Source organism: Alligator sinensis, unplaced genomic scaffold, assembly GCF_000455745.1.
Source record: "Alligator sinensis unplaced genomic scaffold, ASM45574v1 scaffold1241_1, whole genome shotgun sequence".
Classification (NCBI taxonomy): domain Eukaryota; kingdom Metazoa; phylum Chordata; order Crocodylia; family Alligatoridae; genus Alligator; species Alligator sinensis.
Window position 1 is genome coordinate 1,882,392 of NW_005842202.1, and position 19,850 is coordinate 1,902,241.

Here is a 19,850-nt window from a genome sequence, read left to right on the forward strand (position 1 = left end):
GTGGTATTTTTAGCAAGTGGACTCTGTTGACTACAGTATATAGATATCTTCGGATGATCTTCCCAACGGGATGGGACGTAACGTGCTGCCAAGTGTCAGCTGTGTCTGAGGGCATGCCTTGTAACTGGCACACAAGTCTCAGAGCCTTACATTTCTGTTTGTACAAGGAAATTTATAGCCCCTGCCTAATAAAGGTCCTTGCTGCAAAGGCTTGGCATAAACACACAATGGAGAGGCTGCTTTTTCCATTCAGCCGGATTCTGCACAGTCATTGCTGCCGTCCGGAGAGGCTGGAAACCTTCATCGTTCCCATTCCTCCCTTGTCTGGGCCTATCCCTTACCCTGAACTTAGGAAACAGCTACCTGGTTTATCACCCCTTCTCTACAGCCCAGGAGAAATTAACTGCACCCCTCAAAGCACAGCGTCCTCCGCCAGCACGCCCGCTACCACCCACGGAGGACCGGCCGTTTACAACGCAGCTTCTGCTCCCTTATGGAGACAGAGTGGTGGCAGTGGAAATAAACCCGGGATAAATGTGAAGACAGCTAAGAACTACTAAGTTTCTGAGGCATGTTTCCAAACCCAGCCTGCTTCAGCATTTGAGCATCACTAATAAAACTGGAATAGGAACAACCCTTCAACCTCCTAACTCCAGGCCAAAGTCCCCTCTGCCTTCCCACAGACTCCTAAGTGGGCGCATCTCCACGTGTGCTGTAACGCACAACAGTCTACTTGAATGTGCATTAAAGCGGCACTTAGAAAAAACATGTCATTTAGTTCATCCGCATTAAAATAGGTTAGTGCGCATTAAGTGTCACTTAAAAAAAGTACTATTTAGTTAATCCGCATTAAAATAGGCTAACGTTCATTAAGCATCACTTTAAAAACGGTGTTATTCAGTTAATGCACATTAAGACAGGTAACGCGCATTTTCCTACTACCTCATAATGGAAGGCATTTATACCCGTACCTTTGTCTGCTCCGACGCGCCGGAAATCCAGTGCGTCGGAGCAGACTCAATTAATTGAGTCTGAGGAGTATGTGGGCTGACGTGCCCGGTGCTGCGTCGCATGCATTTGTCTAAACAGTGAAGTGTGCGTCAACACACAGGCAACGGTGGTGGTGCTCTTCTGAACTAAAACACATCCAATGTGTTTTAGTTAAAAAACGCACGGCCGCCATTTTCTCAGTGCTGACACGCGTTTCGCCATTTATATAAATGTATGTGCCCAGCACCGTGGCACATGCGTGTGTACAAATGCCCACAAGTACTAGATTTAATGTGCATTAACTAAAGTGCATTAATGCATGTGTAGACAGAGTCTGAGCACTGGGTTGCACCCAGCACAGACACCCCCATGATAGCCCAGATAGGAGGCTTCCAGGTCCATATACTGAATCCACCCCCAGGGCCCTTGGCTTAAAGACTGTATTTAGGACAGGGGTTGATTTAAACCTAAAGCCTTGACACCGCCTCCTCTTTTTTGCATTGTGCTAGCACCAGACGCTGCAGTCAGGGATCGGGGCCCGCGCTGTGCATACCAAAAGGCAAAGATGGCCCCTGCCCCTTGTTTTCTGCTAGTAGCTCTAAGGCCCAGCCTGTCACCAGTTTCCTCCCATCAGGTCTTTGTTTCGCATGCTGTCTCTCCCCCCTCGCACTTGTCTTTCAGGCCACCAGCCTGCCAGCTGCAAAGGAACATCTTTAATAAGTTCTGATTTATCCTGACAAAAAGGAAAACAAAACGAGCAAAGAAGATAAATTTGGGAAGCCTCGGGACCCACCTGTCCTTTGCAACTAAAGCAGGCAGTCTGTCACGTCCCTTCCTCGCATCTATTCAGACTGGCTCGTGTTTGTACAGCCCCTGGCACAGTGGAGCCCTGAACCTCCTGAGGGACCTCTAGGAACGAGAGCAACAGCTTCCATCAGGGTCCCAAAGCAGGTCCTACAGCCTCTGCAAACTGATGACACCCGGACTCTTCTACAAAAGGCAATTACAGGAGAACCACTGTAATCACCGAGGGTAGGAAAGAGGAGATTAACCTGCATGTGGCTAAAAGATCAAGCTGGAATTATTGAACATGCCCGAGATCCAACTGGGGGGGAGAGGGAAAGGGGAGGACGACACACACTTGGCTGAGAGTGCGCCATGATTTACACTGCACTCGAGCACATATGGACAAACTCCTGCAGAGACCTGGCAGCCAGGGATTTTCTTGCGCTGGCTACATCGGCTTGGACCCAGGCAATTGCAGCAGTTGAGCAAAACTAAAGCTCTTCTAGATGAAGCAGGCAAAGCAACAATGAGTAGGAAGCCAGAGCCATAAAAGTCAGATGGAAACTGGGCTGGCAGCATCAGTCTTTGGCTGGCCAGGAAGCAGAGCTTAGGAAGACCGCAGTACGAAAGCAGAGCCCATGTGGACTCGCATGTAGGCAGCTTGCTTATTGCAAGCAGGTTCTTCCCGAGGGAGAGAGAAAGGAGGTTCATGAAGACAATCAAAACATTCATCCCACTGTGTGCAAATGCCATTCTTTTATGGGAACCATGCCTAGCGACTTGTGCTGCGTAGCTGCCACATCACTGGGGAAGAGCTATAGCTTCTCCCTGGATTGGCGAGGGAGGGTTTAAACCTTCAAAAGGTGCAATTATCCCAGAGGAAATCAAGCAGTACTAGAGCCCAGAAATTTTACTGTCCTTTGAACATGACCAAGGTAAACCAAAATGAGTGTAAGCCAAGCTCCTAGTGCTACCTGGGTTGCTAGTGAAGAATTTGTGGCTGCTGCTTGTCTGGCCTGGAAAACTTCCTATGACTTCATAACACCACGATGTGAATGTGAGCCCTGAGCCTAGTGGGCCCATGTCCTGCTTCTACCTGCAGCGAGGGCTGTTGTTCTTCCAGACTTCTTTGGTTCACATGGGGCAGATTTTTCCCTCCTGCAAGGGAGCTGGACTCTCGGGAATGGGTCCAACAATGCCATGACACAGTATGGAAGAGCCTTCACCCATAAAAAACCTCTGGGTAACCAAGCCCCTGAAGCAGCACTCAAAGATCTCCATCTGCTGCACTCGCCAGCAGAGCATGAAGTACCTGCAAGCACAAAGGATGCTACAGGGGTGCATGGCCTGTTCCTCTCAATCGGTTGCTAATCTGGCAGAGACGGGCAGTAGTTTCCTCCTACCATCTCTCCCTGCATAACGACGCAGCTCTCCATAGGACAAGATAGCAACTCAGTTGGTATTATTAAGGGAAACATGCATGTCTCATGAACCAGGATTTCTTTCTTTAAAACAGCTGGCGCACACCCGAGAGTCCAACGCATCCTTCATGCACGCCGGTTCTCAAGGGACGCTTGACGCACGTAACCCACTTGCACCGAGATGCTAACTTGGTATTTCCAATCTGCCTGCCCCCTCATTCCTTGTTCTCCCCTTTGCATGGGGAAGGATCCTTCCTAAAGGCTACAGACCTGCCGGATGGACTCATTGACAGAATAGGCCAGGTGCTCAGTTTGCTCCAGGGAACCCAAAAGAGCTCGGCAGAATTACCCATGTCAAGGATTTGGTGGACTGGACCTTCCAGAACCAGCAAACGAAGATGATGAAAGCCACGGTGGGTTTCTGCCTAAGAAAGCAAGGATGCCCAAGAAAGTCACTCCCAGCGCCCTCACTATTTTTAATTCATTTAAAAGAAAGAATAGATTCTTTCAGACTCCCCTGGGCATTTACACTGCAATATGCAGAGACAATTGATCAGCTGCCAGCTGTCTGGTTCAAGTCTTACTTTAGAATAAAGCAAGCAGCAAGCCTTATCGTTTGACTATATCTTCTGTAAAATATCCCGAGTCCCACAGACGCAGCTGAAAGGTCCCGGTTAAGTGACACCGCCGGGATAGCTCTAAGCCTTCAGAAAGCCTCCGCTGATCTGAAAACACAGCTTTTCTATTTTTAGTCACTATCAACCTAATAATACTTCCCAACACCCATTCAGTTTAATTACTTTATTGAGGACAAGAAATAGGCTCTCCAGTTTTAACACTTCTGATGTTAGGAAGTAGTAAAATGTTCTAAACTGGTTAAAAATGACACTCGTTTGCTTGCCTTTGGTGTTCCTGAAGCCTTAATTGTGGCTCAGGCATGGATGTTAGACTCCCTGGCTGCTTCAGAGCTTTGATTCTTCCCTCCCTTCCACCGCAACTGAGGTGTTGTCTGACGGACCCCGTGATGACGCTGTCCATTAAAAATAATATATATATGCAGTTAAATAGTCTGAAGCATCACTTACGGGACAGGAGTTTTGCCTACCGCACTAACTGTCTGCGCTCGTCTTTCTTTTGCTTTTTTTTGTTAGGCCGGGCGAGAGGTCCACGTACCTCCCTGCTTTACCGTATCAGGTCCCAAGCATTAAAATCTATCTGACAACTAAAATGACACTCGGATCAATGGTGGAAACCAGAAAGGCTTCTCTGCGGAGAGCGGTGGGCGTTGGAAGTGCTATGCTGGAAGCCTTCCCTCTGATGCCTTTGCTGCTCCCCATTGTAAAGCATCGAGCCCCGTGTCTACGTTCTCCAAATACAACACGAGGAAGAAACTGATTCTTCCCACCTCATAAACGCCCTGGTTTAAGTGCACTCTGCTACCACCCCCTTTCCGCGAAACTTCGTATAGAGGCAAGCGTGTTATCGGGAGGACAGACCAAGCACAACTGTTCAAACAGGGATTTTTTTAAATGGCCCCGTCACCTTTAAAAGCTCCAAGTCCACTCCTTAGGTGCTCAAATACCTTCGTAAACCTGCCTTTCCTACAAAGGCAGACAAGGAATGCCTCATTAACCTCCCAAACTAACTAATTTTACAATTTACTAAAACGCTGCTTTCCTGCACCCATTTAACCATCCCTGACTGTGATAAACTTTTATGGGGATGGTGGTGAAGAGAAAGAGAAGGTGACAAGGGGGAAAGTGGAGAGAAGGATTTAAAAATATATAAAAAGCTGCATGTTCCCAGATGAAGGGGTGCCAGTTTTATCCACAGAAGCCAGGGGAGAGGTGCAGTCTCGCAGAAGCCACCCCCGTGTGCAAAGGGATCGTCTTCCTGCCACAATAATAGGTCTGCAAAGGGACTGGAAGGTATTTGGGTGATGACAGAAAATATTGTGCCCTGACTTGCAAGCAGTTCTGCTGGCAGTTACATGGGAAAGGTATATGCTTCAGCAGAACTGGACTCCCCATCAAGGCAACAGGGTGCCAGTCCATACTGTGAGAGATGCAGAATCATAGAAAATTTGGGCTGGAAGGAACCTCAGAAGGTCTCATCTCGCCCAATCTCCTGCTCAAAGCAAGGCCATCCCCAGCTCTATCATCCCATCCAAGGTTTTGTCAAGCCGTGTCTTAAACACCTCCAAGGATGGAGAGTCTGCCACCTCTCTGGGTCACCTGTTCCAGTGCTACATCAAACAGTATCTCCATATAACGGTCTATCATGCTGCAGGCACAATGCTCCCTGCATGCATCCATTAAGAGTCCAGGCACAATGGTGCCTGCACACATCTTTGTTGCCCCTCCAAGCTATTTGGGTGGAAGCAGGAGGGAATTATGCCAGCTCTCATTTCCACCAAGTTCAAGAAAAGTTTGCACTGGACTATCCATAGCAGTTGGCTTCCAAATGCTCCAGCTGCGAGGCTGCAGGCCCACAAATTTGCTCAAGTTGGCAAAGAACAACTGTGCGTTTGGAGGGTGAACACGAGAGGTAGCTCTAAGGAACCTACCCGAACCACCCAGAGGAGTGAGCCGCGTCATCAGGAAGCCTGTAAAAACCCAACTACCTGCCCTCAAGCAACTGTGTCCCTCTCCCCAACTCTACGCACTGACCAAGGAGCTGTCCAAGCTCTTTCCGGGCGAGTGCCGCGGTATCAATCAGCCTGGCCCAGCTGCAGGCACACTGCACACAAAGCAAGGTGCAACCACCCCACACCGTGATGATGCCGGGAGGTCCACAGGCAGCCAACTTACTTCTTCTAGACATGATGGGAGATGCCCCAGAAGAAACACGTATTATTTCAGGAGAACACCCAAGGCTGAGCTGCTCTGTCTTGTGATTTCCCCTTTTTTGCAATGAGATGTCTCAGTGGCTGCTAAGGTCTTCTGCTCCCAGCTTGGGAAATGAGGCTTCTTCTCTCAAGGGGCATTTACTTTCCTTCACAGGGAAAACAGATGGCCACAGAGTGATACAACGCAGCATTACCTGTGAAGCCACAGCCATGTCTGGCAGGACTTTCCTGCAGAACAAGCCTCTTCAGTAAGGAAACTGTGCCTTGAAGGTGTGTGGGACAAGGGACAGTTATAATCTCTGGCTTCATCCGACTCCCAGCATACCAGCATACCATTTCACCCAGCAAAAATAACTACCATCATAGGATGGGGTTTTGAACTCAAAAGCTTGCTTAATAACTATTCTCCAACTATTTGGGTTGATCTAATAAAAGATATCAAATTTGCCCAAGGAACCTTGTCTGCCTACCATCATAGGAGGCACCCACGATTTGAACCCAGGACTCCTGGCACCCAAAGCAAGGGTCAACCCCTAGCATCTCAAGCTCTTTGCGGGGACAAACCCGCACTCCTTATTACCAAACATCTTTGCATTAATGATCAGGACTTGCCCAGCAGCCTGGACTGGAAAGAATGGAAACCTGCCCCAATTTCTTGACATCATCATCATCATCAGGCCAGCCTTGTAGCTCATCCCAGAGTCCAGGGGAAGCCGCTGAAGAGATCTGTCAGGAGGATTTGCACCACCCCCTGGAGAAAACCAACCGTCTGATCGGCTGCGTGCAGTCACCATCTTCACCCTAGGTCACCAGGTTCACCGGGGCTCATCTGCACAGCGGTAAAGGGCTTTATTATTTCCAGAGAAATGGTGGGGAGGGGACAGCGCATGCAAAGGTCCATCTCACAAGAGCGCCAAAAGCAGCGCCGAATTGTGGGACTCCTGCTCCGTGTTGCAACAGGGCACTGAGGCCCAGCTCCCAATGTGGCTGCAGACCACAGGCCCCCTTAGACACCCCTGAAAGCATATTTAGCACAGCTAAAAAGTCCCTGCACTGCTACAGAAACTGGGCCCAGCGGTGTCTTCAATAACAGCAACGGATGCTTCTGGGAAGTAAAATGGGGAACCTCTTCGCCCTGACCGGGGAAAGCTGCAGGCTTGGCTGGGCTGTTTGGGACGTGCCACAGCTGCAAAGACCCCTTTCCTTTCCTGCTGGAAGGCCTCAAAAATCCACTTTTATCACTAACCCCGACTGCCCCGCGGGCACACCACTTTAATCCTATGCTACAGCGGGGTCTAAAACATGGGGGTGAGCAAGCATCCAAAAACCGCACTCCTCCAGTGCACATATAAGCCCGCTCCCTTTAAAATAAGAGAAGGAATAACAACTATTTGCCCAACCTTGCATCTAGTATAGGGAGCCAGAAAGGGACTAAGTGAACATCAGGTCCTCTTCCGACTGTATTTTCATAACTTGCATTTTCCGAAGCGATCCATCCAGGATTTCACTTACAATAACGATATTCCACCCCGAAAACACAGGGGATTAATAGAAAAAAAACTGTGGATTATATATTATTAAAGTACAGTAATTGACAAGAGGGTAGGGAGAAAGAGAAAAATATGGATTTAAAAAAAAAAAAAAATCGCCAAGTAAATTTATGCGTTGTCGTCGCTTTACTACCTAATTAATTCAGTAATTTCAAAAACAATTTTATTTATGTTCCATTTACCACATCAAAAGTGCAAAGAAAAAAAACCCCACAGTGATGCTAAAATAATACCTCAAGGCATCTATTTTTAATCAGTTAAAAAAAAAAATAAAATCAGAAAAAAAACCCAAAACAACTGGTTTCTATACAATCTCTCTTGGGCAGACCACCAACTCTAAGAGAGAAAAAACAGCCAAGTCCTCTGAGTGCCTTCCTGGCTGCCGAAAACAGAGCTTGTCAAAAAAAAATCCAAAAAAAAACCCAACAAAAAAAAACAACAAATCCATAATGGCCTGAGGCTCCTCTCCAATCTATTTTCTGCTCAGCTGGTTTTAAATGAAGTTATTATGAGTCATTAAAACACCCGCAAGCCTGTGGAAGTCAGCCAATTACAATTTTAAATTTAGCCTGTTCTCTACCCCATTCTCTTGTTTTCTTCTTTTGCCCACATAAAGCCGCTTTATTATTATTATTATTATTATTATTATTATTTTTTCCCCTTCTCCCCTATTTCACCCAAATGGAAGAGACAGTTATGAAAATCTCCAGCATTTGAAGTTATAAAGGAAAAGGGCCACAAAGATAACCCCCCCCCAAAAAAAACAACCAAATAAAACAAAAAAAACCAACAGGTTTTGAGGTTTAAGAAAAGGCAAGAGATTTTTATTATTTTTATTTTAAAAACATACCAGGAAAAAAAAAATGTACTAATTGAATATATATGTAAAAAAGAAAAGCACAGGTTTTTGAAAGGTAAAGGCAGGCTTCTAAATCGAGCATGAATGTCAGTGTAAGTCACCAAATATGATGAGCTCATTTCATTTTTAAATCTGGAAGGTAATGGTCTGTGCTGTGCTATTAAAGCAAAGGAACAATTTTCAGCTTTCATGTAAACCTCATTGTACAAAATGCCCGGGATACGAGAGCAGCCCCCACCCGGCACAGAGCCTCCCTCCTTCTCGAGTCAAGTTTGTTGAATTCCGTTTCCTGCATAATCATAATGGTTTATGCGGTTTAAAGCAGGTTTATAAACATCAACTATTATCTTTGGGACAATCTGGTTGACTGGCTCATGCATTTCAAATCAGCCTAAATGCTCTTCTTCACTCCCATAAGGTGGGAAGGATCGTCAGGAAAAGGACAAGCGGCATCCAGCTTCGACGGCAGGGCGTCGCATCCTCGTTTGGGCAAATAAATAAATAATCATAAAGAATAAAAAAAAAAAAAAAAACCACACCAAAAAAACCCAAAAGACCCCAAAAGCCCGTGACTCCTCTCTCATCCCCAGCCCTGCCTCAATTAAAAACCTACACAGCCCTCCCTCTGCACCATATATATAGATTTCGAGCCTCCTCACAAATAGCCTTGTACAGTGGTAGCGCTTTTGGTTCCGCACAATTAGATCCGTAGCAAGTTATTATAGATGTTTAGACAATTGTTAAAGCCTCTCGAACAGTTCGCATAAAGGGAGCCTGGATAATAACCTTCCTGTGCGGAGAGGTTGGGGGGGGGTGACCGGGGCGCGTTTCCTGGATGCTCTCTCATTGCCCCAAGCAATGGCACGCTTCGCAGCCAGAGATCCTGACGGGCTCCCGCGTCTCGGGCATTTTCATTTGATTTTCTTCTCTTCTGCAGAAGGTCTCTGGCACGGATCGGCTCATTTCCCACCGATGCATCTTCTCTCCCCGGCCGCAAAGAACGCCGAGGGCCCCTTTGCTGGGGAGAGCTCTTCGCGGGGACCCACAACCCCAAGATGCACTCTGCTGCTTCATTTTGCAAATCATTTCCTTCCGCAGACACCCAGAAAGGGTCCTGCTGACTCTCCTGGCCATAGCTAGAAAACAACCGCTGTGTTTTCGGGGAGAAGTGGGTTGTAAGCATTAGCAGTCACTAAGACAAAGCCCTCTTAAAGTGGTCAGAAATGTCTCCAAGAGCAAGACAGTTCCCCCCCATTCTCAGTCCAGTCCTGAGCATCAATGCTGCTGGTTGCTCACCTACGTCACATTGGGCTTGATTCAGGTCTTGCTCTAGATTTACCCCAAGTGAAGACCACTGATTTCAAGGCCAAGGTGAAAGCAGTCTGCAGAATCAGAGATGTCCTCTCCATGGGACTTGCTCAGTGTGGTGGACTGGAGCCAGAAACCCTGCAGGAAAGGCAGGCTCCTTTGTGAACCTCTGTCTTTGCAGAGTTACTAACTTCCCATCCCCTAAAGATGAGAAGACAATGGCAGGGAGGTAGCAATTTGGGGAAAGTATTTGACCCAGCTCATTTCCAAATGGTTTCCCCCCCTGTGCAGTAGGCAGTAACCAAAAGTGTACAGCTCTCTCTTGTATCCAATGCATTCAAAATATGCACTGGATCATCTCTTTAAAAAAGCTCCCCCAGGATGTTCCTCCATCCAACCAAGTTGCTTCTGAAGTAGGAAGAGGGGTTTCCTTTTTAACAAAATGAGTAACTGGAGCCTGTAAGAGGTGACCCTTTGGCTGCCACAGTTATGCTGCAAAAGCCAGGCAAATAGGGACATACGTTACATCGCATCCTCACAGCTCAATTCTGAGAGAGGTTAACAAGAGAAAAGGAGATCCCCAAATGGTCGGGGAACCATTCGTTAGGATGCTCCGGGCCCTCTGAAGAACGCAGATCTCAATGCAAGCGACAGCCAAGGCACGCAAGACCCTTCTCCCGGAGCTAAGGCAGCCAATTCTGCCCAAGGGACTTTGTCCCTGTCCCCAGGCACTGCAGCACGTCTGTGCTACGCCAGCGCCCGAGTCCTCCACCCAGCACCAAGGTGAAGGTCAGAATGGAGGGAGCTTGGCTGCTCCCGCTGCCCTCTGCTCGGCTTGGCATGTGCTTAGCCCTGCCTGCCATTTTAGCAATGCAGCTGACGGTGTTAAGCATGTCCGGTGTCACCCCTGACAGGGCTTCAGCTCTCAGCTTCCCTGCCCTTCACGGTCAGAAACATGAAAGGTTAAAAGCTCGTGGGGAGACAGGTGCCTGCCAGGAATTCAGCCCTGCACTTTCCATCCTCCGGACAAGTCCTTCCCAACCCATCCTGCGAGCCATTTAAAGAAGAAGCCGGACCAGGAGGGAGAAAGTCCTTTCTTCTAGATGCCAGCCTCACTAAAACACAGAGGGATTCAACCAAGGACTGACTACGTGAACTTCGTTAGCTTGCTCCACATACTCAGAGGCTGCCTGGGAAGGGGGTGGGGGGTGAGTAAAGGGGAATGGTTTAGGATAAAAAAAAAAATAATAATAATAATCATTTCAGTTTAGCACAAAAAAATAAACCAATAATAATAATAAAAAGAAAAAAAAAGAGGTTATTACATAATTTCCACTTTTCCTCCACCCTTAAAGTAATGTTCTATCTGACAGCCTCCTCTCAGAGGGGAAAAAATGACAAATCCAATCCAAAATTCAACAGCCTGTGTTCTGTTCAGAAAGCACACAGTGTACTGTACAGCCCATAAAACTCCAAACAGCCTCCAGACACTTCTGCAATCGTCCTCCATCAAAACACTTTGTCTTGCATACAAAAATAAGATACAGTGCTGAACGGAATACAAAATCAGCCCATTACAGTACAGGGAGGCTGCTACTTAGCAACAAGGGGGCTTTAAAGCCGCGATGCTCTACAGGAAACAAAATCTGTCAAGCCTGTTGGGCAAATGATAAACATTAGCAGTATTAAAAAACACAAAAGCCATGTAAATGGGTTGTGCGCAACATGGGGAGGCATGGAGGGAAGGACACGCGGGGTGCAGGGGAGAGGGGGCTGATCCCCCCCCCCCCCCCGGGGCCCCGGTTCCCCCCCAACCCGGCTCCCGACTCCGAACCCCGTTGATCCCCCTCGTTTCAGGAGGCTGGGGGGCGAGTGGGCAGGGGCAGGGAATATTTTCTGATGCAACGCCCGGCAATGAACTTTCAGAACTTTCCCATCTCGCATGCATGAAGAGTAACCTGAGAGAAAATGGGTTACAGTGCGATGATCACATATATTTAGCAGTATTAATGTAGACAGATGTGCATAAGATTTATTTGCTACAGAGAGCGCTATGGTGTAATGGGTCCTGGCATTACACTCTATGCATAATGCTTAGCAGAAACACCTTGAATAACAAAAAGCATCCAAAAGAGAAGAGAGAGGGAAAGTGGCAGCGACTGCTGAAAAATAAATATATTTCATCAGGTAAAAAAGGGAAAAATACCCTGGCTCTGGATCAGCAGCAGAGTCTAGGATTCCAGCCAAAACAGGAGCTAAAAAGCAAACCATATTCTTCTAGTCTCAGCTTAGACTCTTGAGGCAGAAAAGAAAAGGGGGGGGGGGGGGGAAGATCAGCCAGTGTATAATTTATAAACAGCATTAAACAGTTTTTGTTTTCTTTTTTCCTCTCTCCTGTGTATGAGGGTTGGGCAGCAGTCAAGCCTGCATTAATTTCTGCTTTGGGTACAGTGTGTTCTTGGATGCACATCTGCGAATGATCATAAACTCTCTGGAATGCTGGCAGAACATCCAGACCTGCCGGCAAGCCGATGACATCACTCTGGGAATAAGTTTGGGATACCAGCCAAAATTCAAGGGGGGGGGGAGCGGGCAAAATATCCCCAAAGAATCTCAGTGCTTCCCTTTCTTCTTCATTTTACATCAGTGCAGGCAAACAGTAATATTAATTATAATGACAATACATGCAGCAGAGAGGGAGGCACCATCCTTCCAAAACATTCGAACTATCTGCTCCATCTCAGGCGCTCAGCGATATGACATCTTCCATAGCTCAACGCTTAATAAGGAGATAACCGCAGAACATGAAGAGGAAGGAAAAGTTTACATTCATTAGCGATAGGTAGCAAATGAATTAGTCGCAGCTTTAGATCTTGGCCAGATAAAGCCGGTCCCTGAAAAACACTCGGCCAGGGTGGGAATGTGCCAGCAGCAAGGGGGGAGATGGACGGGCTGGAGACTGCACAGCGAAATGGCCAGGGAGAGGGGATGGCTGGTGAACCTCGGGCATCTTTGCTCCATGCGTTTTTGCCGCTGCTTTTGTTGCAGCATTTTTATTTATTTTTTTTGCTCCTGCCATGTTTCAGCTGTCAGGATGCTCCTTTATTCTTGTCACACAAGCAGCTGAAGTCAGAGAGCCCGCTTCACCTTGCCTTCATGTCATGCAGATTATACATCAGACGGGAGGAAAGAAGAGGCGGCCTCTCCATTTCAGGTGTCAGAGCCCTTCATGTGTCGGAGCCGTGGTGGCGCGCTGGCAGGAGCAGACCCTGGAGCTTCCCCCGACTTCGGCACCCCTCCTTACCCCCACAGCATGTTTCCAAGGGCCACATGTCCTCAGAAGCCTTCTAAGCCCCTGCTTGAATTTTTCCCTTCCTTGATAACAAGTGGACATCCCCTCCATCCACCCCAACCCTTACAGCCAGAGCAACTGGCTAACAGCCTGGGATCAGATTCTGGCTGCCCTCAAAGGACGGCACAAGGAGCATGACGGTCCCTCCAGCCCCTGCACCGGGCACAATTCGTGTGCTGCTCGACTGCGAGACGCTGTGGAGTCACGGTGCTGGCCGTGGCACTGGAGGCCACGGGGAGGATTGAGTGTGAGGACCAGGAGATGGGCAGCACTGCCTTCGCTCCCAGATGAGCACAGCTGCAAGCTCAGCAGCCTCCCCTAGGCATGTTTTCCACAGGTTGGAGAGCAGGATGAGGCCTCTCCATGCCTTGCCACAGCTGGGTCATTACTCACCATGATCTGACCCCAAACACAGCTCCCCAGGCTGGGTCGGAGAGACTGAATTTAAGAGCACGCCCTCCGCGAGAGCCAGCGCTCGACTTTTCAATGCATTCTGCCGACCGGTACGGCGTCAGCCTACCTGACCTGCTCAGGGAATAAAGCAATCGCAGAGCCCCGACTTAGGTGTTAACATAACACTGAGACTATCAGCATGGCCTTACCAACACTGACACAGACCCCCAAACCATCCGGAAAGTCACTGCACGAGGGCACGCAGCTCTGGGCGGAGTGGCACGGGGACTGGCGGGGTGAACTAGCATGAGTGTCATTCATGTGTGCACACACGCACTATAAGATAGGTGTCAGGTGACACAATTTCTGGTTTTAACTCCTGGTAACTCTTTTGAAGTGAGCAAGTCCCTGAGGGATGTCTGCACAGATAAGACACAGGATAGGAACAGAGAGGGCTGCAAATAGGCCCCTTCCTCCATTCTGCAGCGGGCTAAATTCCCAAACCATAAAGCAACAAGAGCTGAAGCTGGAAGGCCAAGACTTGCCATGGACACAGTCCTCTAAAAGGACCAGGGCCCTGCTATGGGCTGGATGGGAGGAAGGTGAAAACCCAAGCGGCGAGCTGGCGCTCTGGTGACTCCAGCCCAGCTATGCAGAGAAGGTGTTTTGGATCCAGGCTGCCGTAGCCCACTTAAAACAAAACCCAGCGAGCTCGTGCCTGCAGCCAGCTGCAAATGCACCTGTTGGTTCAGAGAAAACCACCGATGGTTGAGGCCGTGGAGCCTGGAAGCTGCAGGAGCCGATCACCTGGAGATCTCCCTGCCCCTCTCTGAGCACCCGGCCCACGTTCTTCCTTCGAGAGCTGGGGCAGGAAGGGGTGGGGGAGAGGAGACGCCTCCTTGATCTGCAAAGTTTGCAGGCGTGCCTCAAGAAGTTTTAATGACAAAAGCAACTTGGAGGCAGCCACATCGTGCACGCTTATGACTCTCTTAGTGCTCGGTTGGTTCAGCGCAAACTGAAACACTTGGCTTTTGCCACGTTTTTTACCTTAAAAACCAACGGTAACTGATACTGCTGAGTTACCTTTGCCAGAACACCCTGACCACAGAATTAAGAGCACGGCTCGGTTTGCAGTTTTATAACCATGACATACGCCGATGTGACTCGCACGCATGGCGTGAGCATCCCTGAGAATGCACACCCACGTACGCTCTGACATGCAAAAGCAACTCTTTGACCTGCGAAAGCAACTCCCCTCTGCTTTCTGGGAGGACAGTGTTTTTCCCTCACTATCTCACTGCGGGGTCTCACATCTTGCAATGGTGCCTACCTCCAGATGTGCATTTTAGCACTGCCGGCCTACCTGCCTGCGACCCTGCTGGACGCTGGGTACTGCCCGCTCCCGCAGGAGTACACCGTGTCAGAGTGTGCCGTCCAAGTGACACAAACTGAAAAGCAAAGAAGGGTCTACTGGGACATCAGACTGACCTGCGGGGCACACGCCCTACAGTTCGCCTGGGTGATTCATGCATCAAGCCTCTATCTTGCGGCAGAGTTTCAGCACTTCATGAGCCCATGGGGAGGGACGTGGGGTGTAATGGGCTGGATGCTAGAAGGAAGACTGCATCAAAAGCATAAGCAGATAACTGGACTGAAAAGAAAGAAGGGCTCCATCCATAAAGGACACGGTGGGACTTCCATTTTTCCATCCAGGGTCCTCAGCAGAAATGAAGATGCGAGTCACAGGCACTTGACAGCGCGCGTCCCGAGCTTTCCAAAACCTGCCAGTCAGGCTCCAGCAAAGCATTAGATTAGCTAACAAACCAGGCAGTACTAGCAACACAGAACTCCTTTGGTTCTTGTATCAGAGCGCTCAGGAACTGCGTTTTCAACCTTTTCTTCACAACACGGTGGTTATAAAATGGCCTTTTGGGGGAAAAAAACCCCAAGACGGAGCTCCTTAAGTTATAACCTGGCTCCAGCAGACAGGCAGGGCTTTCAGAAAAGCACCAGGTATTGCAGGACTTGCCATAACATCAGGAGAGCCAACAGCCCTGTGACCCTAACCCTAACACCCCCCCCCCCCCCCCCCCCCCCCCCCAGTTAACTCAATGATTCAAAAGTGGAGACCAGGGTGCAAGAGGGCCAGCTCTGCTTGCACCAGCCAAGGACTGGGTCCCTGCAGTTTGCCACCACCCCAGAGACCCTGAAATAGGAGGAAGTTCATCTTCCCAACAGCCGCCTCGGTTTCTTTGTTTTTTTTCCTTCCCCCAATATTGGCTTGCACTCTCTGGAGCCTCCCTCACTCTCTCCCCAAAAAAGATTCCCTCCCGTGCACCACGAGTTGTGACAACAGGTGCTGCCAGAGGAGCCAGCCTTGGTTCTTGCACCAAACTTCACATTGTAAAACCAGCACCGATTTAATTCTCACCCCACTCCTGCCCAGCCCCGCTCATGGATCTCCGCGCAGAGCGAGGACCTCCATAGCAGCCACTGAGCTGGGACTGGCCAGATCCATCTCATTAGCTAATTTGTGAGTTTACTGTTTGTTAATTTAAACTCATCTTTATCATCAGGTATCTCTCATAAACACTTGATTAGTTTAACACATTCAAACTGAAATGAAAACTTCAATTAAACTGAACATTTACTGCCACTGGCATTTAAGACCTTAAAGGGAGAAGGGGAAGGGGGGAAAAAAAATAAAATAAAATAAGCCCAGGCATCACGCTGGAAGGGCTTCCTACAGGGCAAGCTTCTAATTAAACAAATTGTCAATTTAGATGCAATGAAAACTGATTTAGGAGCATCATTTTAGCATGTGAGGGGCTGGGAAGATGACCTTGCAGTGCCGATCCCGGATGGGCTGGCTGCACCGTGGGCCGGGGAGGAAAAGGTGCAAAGGTCTCCTGCTTTAATAAATAACAGCGCTGGAATTTAATGCGGCTGTTTTCGAGCATGAGAGCAGCTCTTTCCTAGCCTCCTCCCGCCCCACCCCCTCGCCAGATTAGAAAAAAAAAAATTAATCTTGCATGATGACAAACTTGGCTCAACGTTCACTGTACATACTGTACCCGCAAAGCTGGCCGCGAGCCAGGCGCTGGCACGGGGCCCAAACTACAATAACAAACAGGCAGCGCAAGCCAAAAAAGAGAGGGAGGGGGAAGGGGAAACACAGCTGAGAGGCCAAGTGCAGCGCACGCAGCCTGCCACGGTGCCATGCATTGCCGAGCGCCCCCGAGGAGGGGAGCGATGCATGCGGCACATCACTGCCGACCCATTGGCCTGGGCGGGGTGGGCTGTTCCAGCTCCGTGCTGACCAGTGCAAAATGCCACCGGCTCCTTTGGGGCTTATGACCGGGATGCTGGTCAGAAGTCGTCCCCAAGGGGCGACAACGCGCGTGCCTGCGTGCAAAGCCGCAGGTGCAATACTGCAGGCCCTTAGGAGAGGCTGCGTGCTAGCCCCGTTGGCAGGAGCCCGCAGGCCTGGGGCTGAGCATTGCGTTCTGACTTAGTCGCGCGCAGGGTTGGGCTTGGGAAGCATGAATCCAGTGGGCCTGCTGTTGTATGAGTTATTTGCTCCTTTTAAAGAAAACAGTGGCCCCAAACCTCTCTGCAAAGCCCATCCCACTGGGTGCTCTCAGCTGCGTGTGAAGTTCGACCCAGTCCTCCCAACCGGGGTGCTCTGGATAAAACAAAGGCCCTGATCCAAACCATCAGTGGCTCTGGCATTGCTAGGACTCAACCCCCTTCCCTTTGGTACCATCTGTAGGTTAAGCAGCAAATCAGCCACAGCTGCCAGCCACCCCCTTGCCCTCCCAAGGGCAGTGGGCAAACCCAAGCATGGCACTCTCTGGCATGGTGCAAGCCAGACCATCCCTGCCCTGCTGCTGCGCATCCCTCCCATAGCAAAGGCAAACCTCCCCAGAGCCACGACTGCCGATGGCACCAGACTCCTGCGTCGCGGCTGCAGCAGAGAAGCGTTTCCGGAGGCTGTTTGGAGACCACCACACACTGATTTCACTGGTGGCCTTTGCCAGCTTTGAAACCATCTCTTTGAAAGCCACAGCTCGCTGCCTCCCTCCCAAAACTCTCCTGAGCCCTCTCCTCCTGCCAAATCCGTCCCCCGTGCATAGAGACGACAGACTCCAGCAGCCAACACCCAGGTCCAAGCAAGCGCTGCAGGGAAAAATAATACAGGTGCATCATGACACAGAGGGAGAGGAAACACGTGCTCATCCCCCTCCGGGGACAATTTGAGAGCATGTGAAAACTGGCTGCACTGCCTGCGCGGCGTGGCTGTGCTGGCAACTTCTCCCCATGTCTGAGGTTAGCCCAGCAACCCTTTCTGCCATGCACGGTCTCTTCCCTGAGATGCGGTGTCAGACGGGCTCATTGCTCCCTGCCCATCAGGACCATCAGAGCCCCAACACTGAGCATTTGCAGAGCGCTTTGTGTTCTCCCTGCACTGACCACATGCTAATTCTCACAAGAGCCTTGCTGAAGTCGGTGGGTCAGCATTAGCTATTCCCATCCTATGCACGGGAAAAGTGAGACCCCTCCAGTTAAGACACCCCCAGGGTGCGAATAGGAGAGGCAGGATCAGAACTCAGGACCATCAGATCCCCCCCAGGACTCTCTCTGACAGACGGTACTACAGAGATATCCGCTGGCACCACCCTCCTCGCAGAATTACGATGCACGCCCAGCCTGGAGAGCCCACACTTGCTCCCTCATTTGGACCCTAAGTGATTTGCCCTTCAGGGAACGGGACACGGATTCCTGCCTACATCTGAGCAATTGGGTCCAAGGGCTGCTGGGTTGGTTTTTTTGTTTTTTTAATACAAAAGCTAATTGCATGTGGGGCTGCAGACCCAATAGGTATTTCAGACTAAATTAACTTGCAAAACACAAAGTCTTCTCACTAGCTTAGCATTCCAACCTCTCTATATCTATTTAATTAAGGGGCCTGCATAATTTGAACCCAATAGTTAGATTCATTAGACAGAGAGCGCCTAATTCTGCAATGGCTTTGCTAATGAAATTGCAGTGAGTGCTTGTACATGGAGCATACAGTATTCGGGAGATAGAGGCACAGATGACACACCTACAAAAGGTGGAAGGGAAGGGAAGGGATAAACCCCCCCTTGAATGTCCGTCCGCGGCACAAACTGAGCAGCCAGCCAGGAGAGATGTAGAGTCTGTCCTTCCATGCCGTTTCCCTGGGTAAATATTTCCCCAGTTGAAGAGTTGGAAACAAATTCTGAACATTCAAATAACTGTCCTTGGAAGAAGCATTTGCAATTTATCACTCGGAGAAGTCATCCATCCCCACACATGCATGCATGGGGCACGCGCACTCCTCTGCCTCCCATCATACTCATTTCTTCGCTGGGGGTTTCGAGAGGTTTGGGGCACCGGGCGGATCAGCCAGAGGCAGCATTCACTGCCCACAGCATCCACATTTCCAAACCTACCTGAGTGAGCCAGTAAGTGCATTCGGAGTCGCAAGCTGTCCAAGAACCGCTTCCCGCACAACTCGCATCCATAAGTCTTCATGCCACTGTGAAGCTTCCTAGGAGAGAAGAGAGACTGATCAGTCCTTCCGCCCGTTTGCAAGGTGGGGAGGGAAGGGGAGTTTATTTAAAATGTTAGCGCCGAGGCCTTCTGAATATTTCATGAAACCTACACGTTAGCCGTGAATTTTCTCATGAACTCAGTGGGAACGCGAATTGGAGGAACGCAGACAAAGCTAGACAGCCGGAGGGACGGGGGCGGGGTGGGAATGGGACGGCTCCCAGCTAGCAGCACTGGGGCAGCTCAGCCCGAGTGCTCCCGCGCCAGGCCGACCCCACGACTCGGGCTGCCCCGGGACATCGCTCCTTTGCTGCCCTCTGCCTCAGAGACAAGCCACCTGGACAAGCGACCCTAGAGACACCAGGTCTGGGGAGGGAGAAGCCCCTCCGAACCTGTTCCCCACAGCCTGCAAAGGTGCCTGGCACTTAAAGGTCTGGTTTGGTTTTCCAGCAGTCGGGTTATATTCAGACAGATTCTGTTCGAGTTTGGAAAATATTAGGGGAAACGTTGCACGCTGGGTTTGCAGGATGGCTACAAAGCCACGAGTGTTTAAAATAAAAATAAAACAGGATTAAAATAAAATTAACAGCAGATAACGCCCACATGATCTGTTTAAAATAAATCCATTTAAAAGGAAGTCTAAAATGATGACGGGCTATCTCCATGGCACAAGCCTCCCAGACTCTAGTGATATGATTTACGCTCAATGCAAAACTTCAAGGGTGTGCATTTGCTGTCGAAGTTTCACAGGGAGCCAGGCCACTGA

At 49.5% G+C, this 19,850-nt stretch overlaps 1 protein-coding gene across 2 annotated transcripts in view; it reads right to left on the reverse strand.

Annotated features, from left to right (window-relative positions):
* Positions 1-19,850, reverse strand: part of ZBTB16 (zinc finger and BTB domain containing 16) — a 164,989-nt gene that overhangs the window by 65,847 nt on the left and 79,292 nt on the right. For both annotated transcript variants that reach the window (XM_006026664.2, XM_006026663.2), the window contains exon 2: positions 18,985-19,082. In XM_006026664.2, coding sequence (XP_006026726.1) covers positions 18,985-19,082 — 98 coding nt within the window. The remainder of the gene's footprint in view (positions 1-18,984; positions 19,083-19,850) is intronic.